At 32.1% G+C, this 17,456-nt stretch overlaps 1 protein-coding gene across 5 annotated transcripts in view; it reads left to right on the top strand.

Moving 5' to 3' along the window:
• Positions 1-6,775, top strand: part of LOC145243970 (V-type proton ATPase subunit H-like) — a 212,229-nt gene extending 205,454 nt beyond the window's left edge. For all 5 annotated transcript variants that reach the window (XM_080107102.1, XM_080107105.1, XM_080107103.1 and 2 more), the window contains 2 exons: positions 4,298-4,411; positions 6,284-6,775. In XM_080107102.1, the coding sequence (XP_079963228.1) occupies positions 4,298-4,411; positions 6,284-6,359 (190 nt within the window). In that variant the 3' untranslated portion in view covers positions 6,360-6,775. The remainder of the gene's footprint in view (positions 1-4,297; positions 4,412-6,283) is intronic.
• Positions 6,776-17,456: the final 10,681 nt, after the last annotated feature.

Raw genomic sequence — 17,456 nt, 5'->3', positions numbered from 1 at the left:
CTAAACCTAAACGTAGATTCCATGAACAAAGCTTCTTTCTTAGCACTGCACACCTGAGGAACTCTCTTCCATTTGCCTGCTTTCCAGCTGACTATAATATGGTCATCTTCAAGTCCAATGTAAACAAGTTCTTGATGAGCCGTTCCCCTTAAGTAATCCAATTTACCAAATTTCCACTACTAACAATTACTACGACATTGTCCCATTGACCACTGTATGCTTATTAACCCTTATCCCTGAGTGGCCTTTGGGCCTTGATAAGTGGTGACTCCCTTAAAAAAGGGAAAAAAGTCAACAACCAAAAAAAAAGCAACCATTTCTTACATGCAAGTCAGGAAGAAAAGAGCAAAACATGAATTTGACCATCTTGGGCCAACAACTGCCGACTCCAGATACTGTAATTGATTTTCGTCAACAGTGAAAACTACTGGCTAAAACAGTATTATATGCAACATGCGGGAACAAGTGTAGCCTTGCATAAAGGGGGAACATTACTGACGGCTATGGCTGGAGATGTGCGAATGTGAAGTGTCAGCATGTAGACAGCAATCTGGATCGTCTTCGCTAAATCTGAACAAAAAAAACGAAATCTTAACTCACCTACTTTTGTTTTTATTTTTACCAAAAAATATTTGAAAAAAAAAAAAATTCTAATTATAATCCGAATACCCCTAAAAGCAAGTGGGACATTAAAAAAAAAATAGAAAGTTTGTTCCAATTTTCCTTCATAAAAAAAACAAAAAAACTTGAAAACAAAAGTTCTTTTTCAATTTTCCTTCTTAAAAAAATTCAATTATCACATTTTTAAACAAACAAACTTGTTTAAAAAAAAAATTAAATTATTACATTTTTAAACAAACTTGTTTTAAAAAATAACTTGTTCTTTTGAACTTTTTCTTGAGAACATTTGCTTAAAATAATTTATTTGACAAAAAAAAGTATTTAACCTTTTCTTCACACAGTTAATAAAAATTAAAAATTATGTTAGATTTTTCTTTTTTTATGCTTCTACATTTAAGATTTTGCTATTTTATTTTATGTAGCGTTGTAATGATTTCATCAGTGACGCTCGTCATAATCCGGCTGTTGACGTCATGCTCTTGGGAAAGCTGACCGAACGCGGAGTTACATCTAGTTTATAAGATGCACTAGTCCCCAAAAAACAACCAGGATGAGAATAATAGTCCAAACAATCCAAAAAATTCAGATTTACTTAAAAATTTAAAATCAAATTTTACTTATTGTGTATTTACCTTTTTTGAATTTTTAATTTTAAAAATGTTGAATTTGATTTTTTCTTTTTTAATATCAGTGAATAAGATTATTAGTCAATCTACTTGGATAAGTCCTTAATGATTCAAACCTTATAATACATATACCATATTACCTCAATGAATAAATTGAAGAAAACTTATTCTTTTATGCTCCACCTTTCCATTAATATATTTTTATATTAAAACATTGAGACAACTTCATGTGTGTGCATTTCTCGCATTAATGTAACTTTGATGATCTTCCAGGCAGTAGTTCTATTCACACTTCTATGTGCATGCTAAATTTGGTCTTTCTACAAAAACAATATAAAAAAACAAAGTGTATTTCCAATAATAAAAACTGAAACAAATTTTTTAAATCGATGCTTTTTAACTTTAAAAGATTAAACAATAATTTGCTAAAAATTGTTGGTATTATTATACAAACACCGTGACAGCGAATTAGTAAAATCTTTTACGTAGTATTCTGTTACGTTTCGGTGTGCTGAACACGAATCTGAAAACTGGGTTAGGGTTAGGGTACATTTTTTTCTACTAATTCGCTGTCACGGTATTTGTATAAATTTACCAAATTGTTTCCAATTCGTCGTTATACGTTTTATTTTATTTTTTATTAATTTTATTTATTATGTGTCAAAAATTTTTTCAACTACCGTGAAATTTCTATGGGTTCTGCTAGTGATATATTAATAATAAAAATGGCTAAGTGAAGTTATTTTTAAATTGTAAATCTAAAACCCTAACGAGTTGGGAATAAATTGCAAGGGAAGTAATTGAGTATTTTTCTAAGATGATTAAGTCCCTTAGATTAGTTGGAGCCAACAATGATGATCGAATACTTAAAATAAAAAAATATATATATGCTTTAAAATCCTTTGCAAATATTTATGTATTGAAGGTTTTGGAAGCTAAAGACCTTCATAGATAAGATATGACATATAAATTGAATAAAAATGGCTTACATTAATGAATGAAGTTATTTTTTTAAATTTCTAGGGAAGTAACTGAGTAATTTTCTAAGAATTACGTCCCTTGGACGGCATTGCGAAATAATGTTGACTTAGATAAATATTTATCTTCCATAATACAAATAAAACTGTGGATAAAAAATAATTCTAAATAATTATTTTTTAATTAATATATATTTAACTATTCGACAAATACTTAACAATTTAAGTTTATACAAAAAAATTTAAAAAATGAGTGCGGCGTTCATATAATAAATATGGCTGCTCATAAAAATATGATATATGGTTTTAAAAAGTTAGGAGTTAGTTTCATATTTACAACCTAAAATAAACCCATTGTAGATATAATCCCAGTTAATATACTATATACAATAAGTATTAGTTGAAATAAAATAAAATTATTTTATAATAAATTTGTTTAGAGATTTAAAAAAAACACACACACACACACACGCGCACACACACACGCACACACACACACACACACACACACACACACACACACACACACACACAAAAAGGCCTCCGGGACAAGATCAAAGTGTAGTATCTGTTCTTCAGATGCTGCACTTCAATTTCTTGTTCTCTGTCAGTGGAGGAGAAATCCTTTACGACTGAGACAATTTTAATTTTTGTTCCTTTTCTCCACGTTAAAAAACGACCCTGGTGTCTAACTCTGTCCCGTGGGGAGGCAATGTAAATAGGAACATTATTTAATCCATGCATAAACTAAGTTTGACTTGCATTACCTTTAACAAAAATGGCTGCTTAAATAAATATGCAATTTTAATTCTTCTATCAAACTTTTTTTCAACATTATAGGGTCATGATTGTTTCTTTCTTAGTATAAATGCATTGATTTTTTTAGGAGTATACCTAAGTAAAAAAATCAATATCGACATACTAATAATGATTGTTTCTGCATAATGTCACAGGTCTGTAAAATGTACAGAAGGTGTGATATGTTAAAAGAAATATATATATATAGATGTTATTTATTTGTTTTTTCTTTGTGATACTTTTTGAATGAATTCAATTATTTATTCAAAAGTGCATTTTTACCTAAATGCGAGTTGGGAATAATTTTCCCTTTTACCAATTCGGTACCCACAAATGGGGAGTGCCGTATATATATTGTTTTTTAAATATAATTATCCACTGACAAATGTTTCGTTGTCTATGATTCATCATCGTGGCTTAGTGGAGGATGCCCTTTTCTCTACCCTGCAACCTCTCTCCCACAGAAGAGACATTGCGAGCCTATCCTTGTTTTATCGTTATTTCCATGGCAGGTGCTCGTCTGAACTCCAATCTCTGGTCCCCCCTCGCCAATCTTTCATGATAAACACCCCTCTAGCTGAATCCACTGTGAAAAATTTCCCCCACTCTTTATCTGTGCCTAAATCAAAATGTGGATTCCATGAACAAAGCTTCTTTCTTAGAACTGCACGCCTGTGGAACTCTGTTCTGTCTACCTGCTTCCCACCTGACTACAACTTGGATGTGTTCAAGTCCAATGTTAACAAATTCCTAATGAACCGCCCCCTTAAGTAAACACTTCATCAAATCTCCAAATCTTCACACTAACGTACTGTACTTGCAATAACCCTTATCCCTGAGTGGCTTCCAGGCCTTGATAAGTGGTGATCACTGTGTAAAAAAAAAAAAAGTGTGTGTGTATATATACACACATATATGTGCATATGTATATACAATAAAGCAAAGTTTTTGTTTACAGTCTGACATAGTTCTGTAGACACAAGCGATATATATAATTCAACTATGCTCACACTTCAGGAAAATTCTTGATGTGTGTTTTCTTATTTACTTAACTATTTTTGTAAAATGTTTTGTTTACATTTTAAATCTCTATGGTATTTCGTTGATTTTTACGAAGAGTAATAATGCAAAAATTCCTGATATATATATATTTTTTCCAGCAATTGTCAGTGATGAGGAGTTGTTAAGAAACTGAGTTTTAGACATTTATTTTTAATAACTTTTGATTTTAGAAAATTGATATTAGCTGTGAATTTTTTCTTGTTGAATTTTCAGTGTGATTGAAAAGCTTGGTGCAAAACAATTGGTGATGCAGTACCTTACTCATGAAGATCCAAATGTGCGTTATGAAGCCCTTATTGCTGTACAAAAACTTATGGTTCACAACTGGTAAGTTGTTTTAAGCTTATTGCTTCACTTGTAAGAATGATAGTTAAAAAAAGCCCAGCAAAGCATTATTACAATTCAACCTGTTTCTGATATGGAAAAATATTAACTCTTTCTCTGGCCTGTGTCTGCTGCTATTAGATCAGGCTGTCTGACGATATTGGCTTCCTGACTTTAATGCACCAAACAGCAATGTTATTGTTTTTTTTTTCTTTCCCTTTACTGCAAAACTCTGTCATGTTCTGCATAACAATAAAACAAAAGCAATAATTTTATTCTATAAAACAAACAAACCAAACAACATGAATAAATATTTGACGATATAAAGAACTTGAAACATAAAACGTTTTTTTCTTTTTAAATTACTGGATTTGGCATTAAATAACTGAAGAAGGGTTGATATGCTGTGAAACAAAATAACAAAACGTACAAGGGAAATTTGTGATAGTTCAGTTAAAAGTCAGAAACTATGTAAGATATGCTAACATAATCAGGTTCAGTCTGACACCTTTGACCTAGTTATGGTAAAAAAAAAACAAATAAAATAATGTAATTGATACTCAAATTCAATGTTTTCTGAGTGTGAATTTTTAATTATCTTATATTCAAACTGCAAGCATTTCATCCATCCACTACTGTTGTGAACCCATGCTAAAAGTCACAAATGAAAGAAACCACAAGTAGTGTCAAGTGTATAAAATATAATATGTATTTATCATAAAGAATACAGGAGCCACTAAAGTGGCATGAGAGGATCGGGTTCGTAGCATTAGCTTAAATATGGTATGAATGTCTCCATTTAGTCTTTTAAACCACTGGTATTCATAGGACTGGTTGATTCGACTTAGTTCTCAAATAGGGGTGATCTGTACCCTATAACATATATATATATGTGTGTGTGTGCGTGTGTGTATTGCGAAAATGTATGCTTTTGCTAAGAGTCACAAATGAAAGAAACCACAAGTAGTGTCAAGTGTATAAAATATAATATGTATTTATCATAAAGAATACAGGAGCCACTAAAGTGGTATGAGAGGATCGTGTTCGTAGCATGCAGTTAAACATGGTATGATTGTCTCACTCTAGTCTCTGAAACCAGTGGTAGTCATAGGACTGGTTGATTCCACTTAGTTCTCAAATAGGAGTGATTTGTGCTCCACAACAATGACATGAAAATTGAACTTCTATCTTCACAAGGACATTGTCTTTGACAAGAAGGATTAAATAGAGAATTTTTTTGTGAAATGTCTATACTTTTGAGAAGGGTGTGCTGATGTCTGAAGTCATTAAATTAAGTAATTAAAAAAAAAACCCAAAATAACCCTGTTATTTTTTGGGCTGCCCAAAAAACTTTCTAAATTGTTACTGTAATATTTATTTCATTGTGGTCATCAGGAACTAAATTAGAGCATGTGATGATAGAGGTGGATTCAAAGTACTTAAAAAACTTTTTTTCTGGTAATTGTTTCAAAAAGAACACTGAAACTAGATCAAACAATCAGTCAATCAGCTTTTGTTTTCTTTCCGTTTACAATATTGAAAAGGAGAGAGAAAGTGAGCGGGGCAGTTCATGGTAGAGAAAGAATAATAGTAAAAAAAAATGTTGCACTTTTTTTTTTTTTTAAACTTTTCTATATTGTTACATATGTTCCTAAGCAACGTCAGGTTTCCCTACTAGTTGTAGATAATAATTAAGAATATTGAATATGGAAAACACGTTGCTGATGAATTATATAGAGATGGAGGACTACTCATTTGAAAAAAAAACAAAAAAAAACATGCTGAGGATCAATTAAAACTCATCTAAAAAAAAAAACAAATTCAAACCAAATTTTTTATTTTCTGATATTTAATTATTTTTCCTTTTCATTTCAGGGAGTACCTTGGCAAACAACTTGAAGGAAAAGAACCAGTGAAAGCCCAGCCTGGAATGGCAGCAGTGAAGGGTTAACCCCCCCCCCTAAAAAAAAAACCTTAAAAACACCCCAAATACAGACTCAAATGAGAGTGTGAGAGATTTGTTAGCTGAAATGTTCCTTTTTCGTGAATTGATTTCTTAAAAACCAGGGACCATTTTAGAATCACACAAGACTGTGTAGACAGATTTATATAAAAGAAAAAAGACACTGTTATTTAATTAATAATGGTAAAAATATTGAAAATTAAAAAAAAAAAAAAAAAAAAAAAAAATGCAGGTTGGTATTTCTTCCTGCTTATCTAATTTTGGTGGAAGGTATTTTACAGTATGATGAAAACAACAAAAAAAACCTCGTTCATTTTGAAAAGAACCTCATCATTTAAATTGGCCAACCAGATTTTTGTTATCATTGTTGTTATTAAAGGATTGTGATTGGTTAAAAAATTAAACCGTCTTGCCTTATGTTGTGTTTTATAGTTTTAGGCATTTTGTTTTCTTTTTTTAAGTTTGTAATAAATAATTCACTATTTTTTTTTTCTTTTATTAATTAACTAAAAGAACATCTGTCCCAGAATAGGTAAAATTATTTCCTTGAACAAAACAGTTTTGAACAACTTCACTTTCAAATATTAAAATCAAGATATAACCCTACTAAAACTTATGTCAAGAGTCCTTATTCCAATTTTGATAAACATCCATTACAAGAAGTGTAACTGGTCAGGGATTATGTCAACTGTATACCAAAAAAAAAGCCAACTTTCACTCGACAGCATCTAAATTTCAACTCAAGAAAAAAAATCAAGGCTAAAAACTGTATGAGATTCCATTTAAATGTGGAAAACTATACAATGGTGAGATATGTCATCCACCAAAGTTAAGAACATAAAAAAGGCATAATATGTGGAGAGATTGAAAAGTTGGTTATGGTTAACCAAATACCATTATAGGACAAAGTAAAAATTATAGACAGTGAAGAATGGTGGAGAGTAAGAGAAGGCTTAAATGTCGCACAATCTCTTCTTTGAATTTTAGAGTTGAGGTTAGAGTAAAGGTAGGATTAAGGTTTTGGGCTCTCTATCTTTCAAAACCAATTAAGTGTTTCTTTGCTATTGTACCGTTAAGATGTAGAGAGGAGGCCTGGTTGAAAGCATAAGGAAGATTGTCAAAAAGAATCAATCTTAGAAAGTTGTTTATATTCTCCATTATCCATTACAAGAAGTGTAACTGGTCAGGGATTATGTCATCTGTATACTGAAAAGAAGAAGTCACTGTAGGCATGATAATCTATTCTGACAAATCAATAGCCTACGCTAATTTAAGTAAACTCAATTTTAGTAACTCCCCAACCAAATTTTGTTGATCCCAACACCGGAGCACATGTACAAGTAATTGAAAGATCATGGGTTGAAACGAAGATTTGTACATTGCAAAAATAAATGAGAGAATATCAAACTAAAGTATATCGGGATTTTTCATTATAAAAAAAAATGGTACTAGTGCATTTATTGACTGTGCTGAAATAATAACATTATTATTTAAAAAGCCATTCTTAACATGGGGAGGGGAGGGTATTTTGTACCTATTCTGTACTTTAACCTTACAATTCAATAAAAAACATATAAAACTTTAATTAAACTTGGAAATACGATTTAAAAAAATAGCGCAGATCAGTAAGTGTATTAGCACCAAAAAAACAAATCAAAGTGTCAGCAATTGCTGCACAAACTCAAATGGTGTTGGTTAATCTGGCTACTCAACCTTTTTACAGTCAAAGTAACTCTTTCTTCATCTTGAACATTCTTGGACACTGAACTTTTGCTATTATTGTTGTCTTTCATTTTAGTTGTCCTCAAAAGTTGTCAAGAATATGTCATGCTGCCAAATGTCGGCAGGTGAACGATTAGGATTGAGATGAAATAATGACCAATGGTTGTTACTGATCTCATAAAGAGGAGGGGGAAAAAATGAACAATGATTGTGTCTGACCTGGAAAGTAAATAAATAAAATAACCCGAGAAAATTCTGTGATCACAAAAAATTGATGCAGGAAACTTATCTTTTTTTATATTAATAAAATTATTTTACCATTTCTCATATGTGCGTTTATCACCTGTATGTAACTTACACTTTGGATTATTTTGTATTTACTAACAGAGTACTCGGCATTACGTGGTCATAAAATATGCTTAAATATGCAGAGTTTGTATTCATTATTATTATAGAGCCAATTATCTATTGATTATTATATTGTACCCAATAAATACATATAATTTTAAAGTAAAAAAAAAATAACTTGGATGTCATCAGTTAGAATTGAAACTAAACATTTAGCACTACAGCCTTAGTTATTACTGTTTGAGCTATATCAGACATATAAGAAATAGTTAAAAATGAACCAACTTTAATGTATAAACATATATTTGTGCATGCATACAAGAGTATATTAAATTAATTCACACTTGACAAGTTCCATTTATTTAAATTTTGACCCTTTAGCAGCTATTTTTACTGGCTTATATATATAAAACAATAGTCCACACAAAATGTAATTATTTGACCCATCTCGTGCCACTCTGTGACCTTGCATCTGTGAGGAAATGTAGTTTGAAAAAAAAATGGAGACAGACAGACACACAGACGTTGTAGTTTATATATATATATATATATATATATATATATATATATGTCTTGGAAGTTTTTAACCTTTAAAACTATACAAAAAAATATTTTTTATCATTCGTTGGAAAACCATCTAGTCAGTAAGTCATTTAATCACCTGCAATCACTGCATCAACTCACTCTCGGATTTACTATAATACCAATAATTTATTTTTGAAGGGATCATCAGTTGTTTACCATGAAACACTGTTTCGGGGATTTAAAAACAAAACAGTATATTACATCATGGCTCCCCAGCAGTATTGATCAAACATCACCACCCTTAATCTTAGGAAGAAGACATGTTACAAACATTTGATCCAATTTCCTATTCTTATATATATACAGATTAAGCAATCATTTATTAAACAAAAAACAATAGCATAAAGCATTAAAACAAACTTTTAAAAACCATTTTATTTAAACATAATGTAATTAAGAAATTAAATTCCGCATACTGGACTTTGTTTTCTTCGTAAACAAGTCAGGAATTAAATCGTTTCTTAACAGTTGGAAAACAAAAACTGAATTATTTTGCAACTCTTTTAAATTTAAAAGGAATTTGAACACATTTAAATTGTCAAACAGATGTTACATGTTAGTCATCCTCTGATATAAGGGGTCAGGAGTATTGAGGTGTGATGTTATTTGGGAAGTTCATACCGAGAGTTCTGAGGTGTCCAGACTTAGTGATATAGGAAGATGACTTATTTGGAATTCCTGGCCTGACCACATCGGACAAATTAAAAAGATGGGTTTCTCTTTTCTTCTCCTTATAATCATTATAATCATGTGTCGGATTAATTTTTAATAGGTTGTACATCAATGAATTTGAAGAATGTGTATTGTTGTGCATTGAATGCCTAGGGGTCGCATGGAGATAGTCAGGCTGTTTAGACATTTAGAAACAACTAGACTGGGTGCCCGGGTGTTTGGAGGTGTGTGTTGAACAAAGAAAAAAAAAAGTTGTAGTAGGCAGGCAAGTAGGTTTGAACCCATGACGCAAAGGCAGAAAAGAAAGTGGAAGTGTGGGTAAGAGTGTTAGAAAAAAAAAAGAAAAAAAAAGGAAAATTTGTGAGCACAAAAATAAAAAAAGGAAAATTTGTGAGCACAAAAAAAAAAAAAGGAAAATTTGTGAGCACAAAAAAAAAAAAAGGAAAATTTGTGAGCACAAAAATAAAAAGAAGGAAAATTTGTGAGCACAAAAATAAAAAAAGGAAAATTTGTGAGCACAAAAAAAAAAAAAGGAAAATTTGTGAGCACAAAAAAAAAAAAAGGAAAATTTGTGAGCACAAAAAAAAAAAAAGGAAAATTTGTGAGCACAAAAAAAAAAAAGGAAAATTTGTGAGCACAAAAAAAAAAAGGAAAATTTGTGAGCACAAAAAAAAAAAAATAAATAGTAGTAAGCAGGCTCAAACCTGTAACGCGCCAGAGGAAAAAGAGGTGACAAAAAAAACAAACTGTTTTAGTGATGTACCTACCGTGGTTGCGATGTCATGGGCAGTTGAAATAATGCCTTTTAAGCGACGTTGTGAACGCGAAGGTTGAATGACTTGCAAAAATTGTCAGCCAAAAAATCGACCCTTTCTGTAGAAAACTGTCCAGTTGAGGGTGAAAGAATAAATGTTTTTGGCCAATCTTTCGATATTTATCGTCCGAAGGGCGACTTCAAAATGCTACCAATCTCATGAAAATCCGTCACCTCCGTCGAAAGTTTTAGGCAGACATACATACATACATTTAAACAGACAGGTGAAATTTATATTATAGATGGAACTCTGAGTGTGTAAAATGATGTGGTTAGAAGACTTCTGCAGTAAGGCGTGCGAAGAATGCCTGATACTTGAATAATAATTAGTGATAACCTACGTACCAACATAAATATGCAAAAATTGATAAATATTGTACAAACATAAGTGTATGTTAAAGATTAGATACATATGAACATAAAAGTGTGTGAAAGGCGAGAACATATGCACAAACATAGCTGATCACGTAGGGCTATGACAACAGCATATTCTTTTCTTTTTTTTGATTCTCAGGTATATATCCATTGGTATCTTATGTTTTTATGTAGAGTGATGTGGTTCTTGGTTGATTGTGTCTAACTCTGTCGGATATATACTCGAGAGTCAAAACAGTGAAAAGAATATGCTGTTGTCATAACCCTACTGATCACCTATCACATACAGTTATGTACAAACATAAATGTGTGTGAAATGGGATAACGTATGTACGGTCAGAAATGTATATTGTAATAACAGGGCCAATATCGATTGTACAAAGACTTTGCTTACATCTCAGAAGAAAGTTCATGTGGGGATGAAGAATTGTGGCTGGATGAAAGACCAAGTGGATGGTTATAGAGATGACGACCCCAGTGAGTTTTCCTAGGTAGTAGATAGCCTTGTGGAGGAGTGTGAAAAAAATCCTAGGATTGTTTTTAATTTTTATTTTTGATAAGAAAGGAATGTATGTTATATATAGTGATTAAATTAGCTTGTATGAATTTTGACAAGGGTCACACTGAGTGCATGATAATAACCCAGATCTGTAGAGCAGAATCATTTCCAGGGTTGAATGAAAGACGGATGGCATAAAGTTCAGGTAGGGGAAGGCAATAGGTTAAATCTAGTAGATAAAACAGTCAACAAACTAAGAGAAACAAAGGTCATTAAATCAGTCTCTTTGTGGAAGCCATGTAAACAAGACACTGTTAATAATGTAGAATAATCTAAGTGAAATCTTGCCTCTGTGTCTTTGTCCGTGTGTGCATCACTCATTTCGATTAAGTTAGGAAGTTAAATAAATAATTAGCTAAGATAACATTAGTCTCTCTCCAAACGTCTCCCTGTTTCCTATTTCTTTATGAAAAGAAGCTTAAGTCTATAGCAATTACTAGATGAAACAGTGACAACGTTAAAAAGAAGCAGAAGGTGTGTAAAAGACCAGTATATATAAACGCACACCCGTATAAAAACATTGAAAATGTTACTCTCGTTGAACATCTGGGAACATGAACCACCATAGATAAAGTCAAATGGAAAGGTGACAGTGTTCTATGACAAAGACATACAGGTGGGCAGATGGTGTTTATTTGCTCCCCCACCGAGCAAATTAGGCACAAGGCCGATTTTTAATGTGAGGAGTGAAGGGAGGGGGAAGGGAAAAAGGGGACCAGCTCCCGAGAGGTGGGAAATGGGAGCTGGTTAATGATCAGGCATGTGGGGTTGCCCCCACATCTGGTCTTTGCTAGTCATAGCTTGCAGCATCTGCCGGAACAGATACTACACTTTGATCTTGACCAAAAGGCCAAGAAAAGGGTATTTATTTGCTCCCCCACCGAGCAAATTAGGCACAAGGCCGATTTTTAATGTGAGGAGTGAAGGGGAAATGGGGACCAACTCCCCGGGGAGTAGGGGAGCTGGATAGTGACAATTGGTATGAAGGGTTGCCACTACATTGACCAAGGTCTTACATGCATGTGAGGTTGCCCCCACATATGGTCTTTGCTTCTGCCGGTTTTATCGAAGTTTACAGTTACCCAAAAGGTGCTGAGTTCAATCCTGAACGAAGGCAGTGAAAAAGTAACATTAAAAACAGAGAGTCAGCAACTATGTCCCAAAGCCTAGCTGGAGTTCGAACATGGTACCCCCATAATAATAATAAAGGGTTGGCTTCGAGACTCCTAACAAACGGTTCCCCAGTTCGATACAAAACACCTGACGAAGGCCGGAGGGCAAAACGGCCGAAACGTTGTGACAATAACAACCAAGATGAGGAAGTCAGTCCGACAATCTCAATCAATGAAAACACCTCATCTCAAAAATACAGACAATTACTAGATTTAGGAATATTTTAATTAAAACGGAGCCTTGAGTAAATGTGAGATTATAGTGACTGAGATGATTCTAGTTGAGTTTAGGAAAGATATTTTTATAATTTCTGACCATCGACTTCCGCTTTCCTCACACTTATGATAACCTTGTACCTAATTTGTTACGCTGTAAAATTTTTACCTGATAGCAAATAAATAATTCAAAATTTAGTATCTGTTCTTCGACCGAAGGAAGAAAACCCCACCTTTTTGACATAAAGTAAGAAGGTACTTTTTGACGTAAAGTATATATTTTTATCGTAATGTTCAAACTTTTATTTTTGAACATTTGGTTTGGGTTTGTCTGTTTTGTGGCATGTACTGTGCTATGTGATGCTAAAACGCAATATATATTGTGAATGTAATCTCCATCTATATCTCTGTCTCGTCTCTACTCTTATATAGAAGGAATTTTGTGTGTGTGTGTGTGTGGACGGTCGTTCCCTATGAACTCCTAAACGGCTGAGTCGATTTATTTGAAATTTCACACAAATGTATTTTATATGCCTGGCAGTGTTCTTAGATAGGTCATGTATCGGAATGTCTTCGATAAGTATTGATAATCGATAATCGAAATAATCCGACGAAGGAAAGAACAGGCGATTTTAATTAAAATTAACGCCTTACATAGCCTAAGATTACAAATGCATTTGAAAAATTTTATTACCACACAAGTAGAAATGCCCAGCATATAAAACCAACAGTAGATTCTTTGATTTGATTTGATTGGAATTTTTAACTTTAATTCAAGCCATTATATATAAAAATAATTGGCACTTCTACACTATTGGGACGAGATTTTGTAATCGATAAATGGAATTTTCAGACAAAAAAAAACAATGGTTTCTACAGATTTTTTTTTGTCAATTCTAATAAATTACAATAGTAGCTTCAAAATTATGCGGTCTAAATTACCTGAATATTACTGAATTATTAAAAAAAAAACTTTAATCTCATTAGCAGGTGAAAAATTTCGGCCATCTTGTTTAAATCGAAACCGAAAATTACCTCCCTTTTGACCTCTCCTGTGTCTTACGATCATTTTCATCAAATTCTATTTTTTATTTCCTTTAATAAATAATTTTCTACCTTATAGATTTTCGTGATTTTTTAATATAATCATCTTAAAAATATGAGGAATACGGAGATACCGTTGTTTTCACGTGAAATGCAGTTTTACGATTTCCGAAATTTTGTCCAAATGGTGTACAAGCGCCAAATAATTTAATAGAAAATAGTAGGTTCTCTACAGTGCAATATGAACTGCAATGTATTTTGTAATATGCCACTGCAGGAAGGCATGTGAAGCTTCCTTCCGGTGCGCCGCCGCCGCAGTGGGTCCCTAACTAAAACAGGCAATTAATTGATTTGATTGAAAATGCAATTTCACCGATTTCCGAGACAATAAAAATATGGGAGAATGAAACATTCATTGATCATCATTCAATCCCGGGCAACATCGGATCTCCCTACTAGTAATAAATAATAATAAAAAAACAAATTCGAAGATGCTTGCTTATCATCAACAACATAAACTTGTCACTATTCATAATATTTGTTTGTTTTTCATTTAACTTTTCTTACATCCTGTTTGTAAAGATTGCAGACGAGAAGAAACGTAATTGGTCGGAATACAGGATTACCTGATCCTAATTCTGACCAGTCCGCACGGACCACTCAGCCCTTTATGTTGACCAGACGCGGAACTTATTTACGCAAAATATTAACTTGTTACGAACACGACGTCACTTAAAAACAAACAAAAAAAACAAGACAAAACAAAAAACCTTCTAACTTCAAATATTTATAAAATCATAATTAATCTTTTACATGGCACAATTAAATCGCATTTGAATAATAATAATAATAATAATAATAATAATAATGATGATGATGATTTTTTATTAATAGGCACATTCGGCGTTTCCCGATAAGGAACGGGCACTCGTGTGTACGACTTTTCAGCCTTTAACCATACATTGTCCTTTTCATAATGTTTTGCAGTCTTAAACTATTTTTTATTTGACGCCATCTATTTCCCTCTATATAAAAAATATAGGCGCTTCCCGCTTCTACACTCTTGGGACGCAATTTCGGAAATCGTAATACTGAATTTCACATGAAAACAATGGTATCTACGTATCCCTCATATTTTTTAATATGATTATGTTAAAAACATTACGAAAATCGATAAGGTAAAAAAATTATTTATTTAAAGAAAATCCAAAAATATTTTGATGAAAACAATCGTAAGACAAAGGAGAGTTCGGCGGTAGGTGTATCAGAATTATTGTAAGAATTTTTGACACCCCTAACACGAAACTGCGAATAAAACATAAAAAAACTCGTAATTTCTCTTTTAAAAGCGGATTGTTTATTTTCTTTATGGATTATACTTCCCAAAATAAACTATTAAAGTTGTATAAAAAGTAATAGAAATATTATTTTTTTTTTATTTTTTAAAAAACAGTAATGAAATTAATTCAATTTTACGAGTTCAGTATTTTTCAAGTTTTAAACTTTAAAAATCTATCAAAATTTTGGTGCAAGTCTATAAATGGTCCACAAGTAATATTTTTTACTATAAAAATCTGAAAAAAAATCTTTATAATGTACGTACTTGTCACTGCATGAAAATGTCATATTCCAAAAATCACGTAAATCGATCAAGTAGTTTTTTTTTTATTTAAGAAAATCAAATATTATCAGACGTTTTATCGAAGATTTGGTACAGGCCATCTTGTTTGAGAGATAACGGCACTAACGACCCCTGGCGGAAATTTCATATCTCCCGAAGACACGTCTGAATTTAGAAAAAAAAAAAAAAAAATGGGTGACCGATTTACCAGAACGTTGAAACTAAAAAGTGAGTACCCCTTTCAAATGTCGAAATGTTTTTTTTTTCAATTTTTTCTTCCTAATCTGGTTAATTAGTGTCCAATCAATAATAATCCAGTGAAATAAGTAAAAAAAAAAACAAACAAACAAACTATCAGTATAAAAATTACGCATGGGGGTGATGGTTGTACAACTCCACCGAGAGTTCAAAAGGGAGGTAATTTTCCGTTTTGATTTAAACAAAATGGCGGCAATGCTACTACGATTAAAGGTGTTTTATTTAATGATTCAGTAATATTCAAATAGTTTCGATTGCATAATTTGGAAACTACCATTGTAACTTATTAGAATTGACAAATAAAAAATCTGAAAACTCCATTTATCGACTACAAAATCTCGTTCCAATTCTGTAGAAGCGCCAATATATATATATATATATATATATATATATATATATATATATATATATATATATATATATCGGATCATTTTGGACCATTTGGAATTTACCCATTTGAATTGGAAATTTTTAATTCGACCGTTTTGGATTTTACCATTCTTGGATTTTTTCCCTTCACCGAACTATCCATTCATGTGAAATCTTTTTATCATTTTTCTTTTACCTCCTATTCCCCTTACCTCACCCTTTTTTAACCAAGTAAGATCTGTGACTTACTTGTAGTTTCATTAAATACTTTTATATGCAAAATCCGATCCCGCATTTTGCTAATTCCTGCCCTCTGATGAGAAGGAGAGTATTTCTTCGAAACTCCGCGGATTAAGGACTATCCACTTATCTTGTGCTTCCTTTTCTAAAAATTAAATATGTTTTTAACTCTTTTTCAAGATGTCTTTTAACATGTTTTATTAATCATATATATATATATATATATATATATATATATATATATATATAAGATCTTATTTATTTACTTATTCTTTTTATTTACGATTCTGTGGTATTTAATTGTTACGCTCACCTAAGCGTTGAGGGAGTTACCTGCCCTTTATTCATTTGCGTCCCCCCCCCCTTTTTTGAGGAGGGGACGTATTTTTTGTCATTATTATTAATAATAATAATTTCATTTATTAAATATTTAAAAAAATATTTATTAACCATTTTTACGTGCACAAAAGTTATCAATGAACACGTGTTTCAAAACGTCGTCAACATGGCTAAACTTTTAACAAGGATCGACCCCCCCCCCCAAAAAAAAACAACATACCTAATTTTAAAGTTAGGTACGTTGACTATGTTTATATATTTTATGTACTGGTCACACTCCTTAACTAATCAACCGATCATTATTACATATGGAACACAACTGCTATGCGTAAGGAGTCACAATGTGAGCTGTATTTAGTTAAATTTAGTTTTATGAATACGATTTAAAGAGAGAGGGTGGAAGCAGTAAACCTTCAGATACTTTCGATTTTTGTTAAATATTAACAATCGGTATTTAAAATCAAATAATAAATTTTCTTTAACTTTCAGTTTCTTTGAGATACTTTTAAGGGGTTTTAGGAGACACAATATACAGCATAATCGCGTTGACACATCGGTTCAACGTTGAGCCTGGTTAGTACCAGATGGATGACCATTTGAGAATTCTAGACGCTGTATGTGCTCTCCGCTTATCTCGGCATTTGTTTCCTGTCATCCTGTATATACACTTCACTTGTCACTGGTATTTAACAATGTCGACTCAGAGGAGATGTGGTTTGAGATTGAGCGCATCCTGCCACACACACACACA

The sequence above is a fragment of the Euprymna scolopes genome, chromosome 22, assembly GCF_053919585.1.
Source record: "Euprymna scolopes isolate OS-2025 chromosome 22, ASM5391958v1, whole genome shotgun sequence".
In the NCBI taxonomy this organism is placed as follows: domain Eukaryota; kingdom Metazoa; phylum Mollusca; class Cephalopoda; order Sepiida; family Sepiolidae; genus Euprymna; species Euprymna scolopes.
This window is presented reverse-complemented; position numbering and strand designations above follow the sequence as displayed.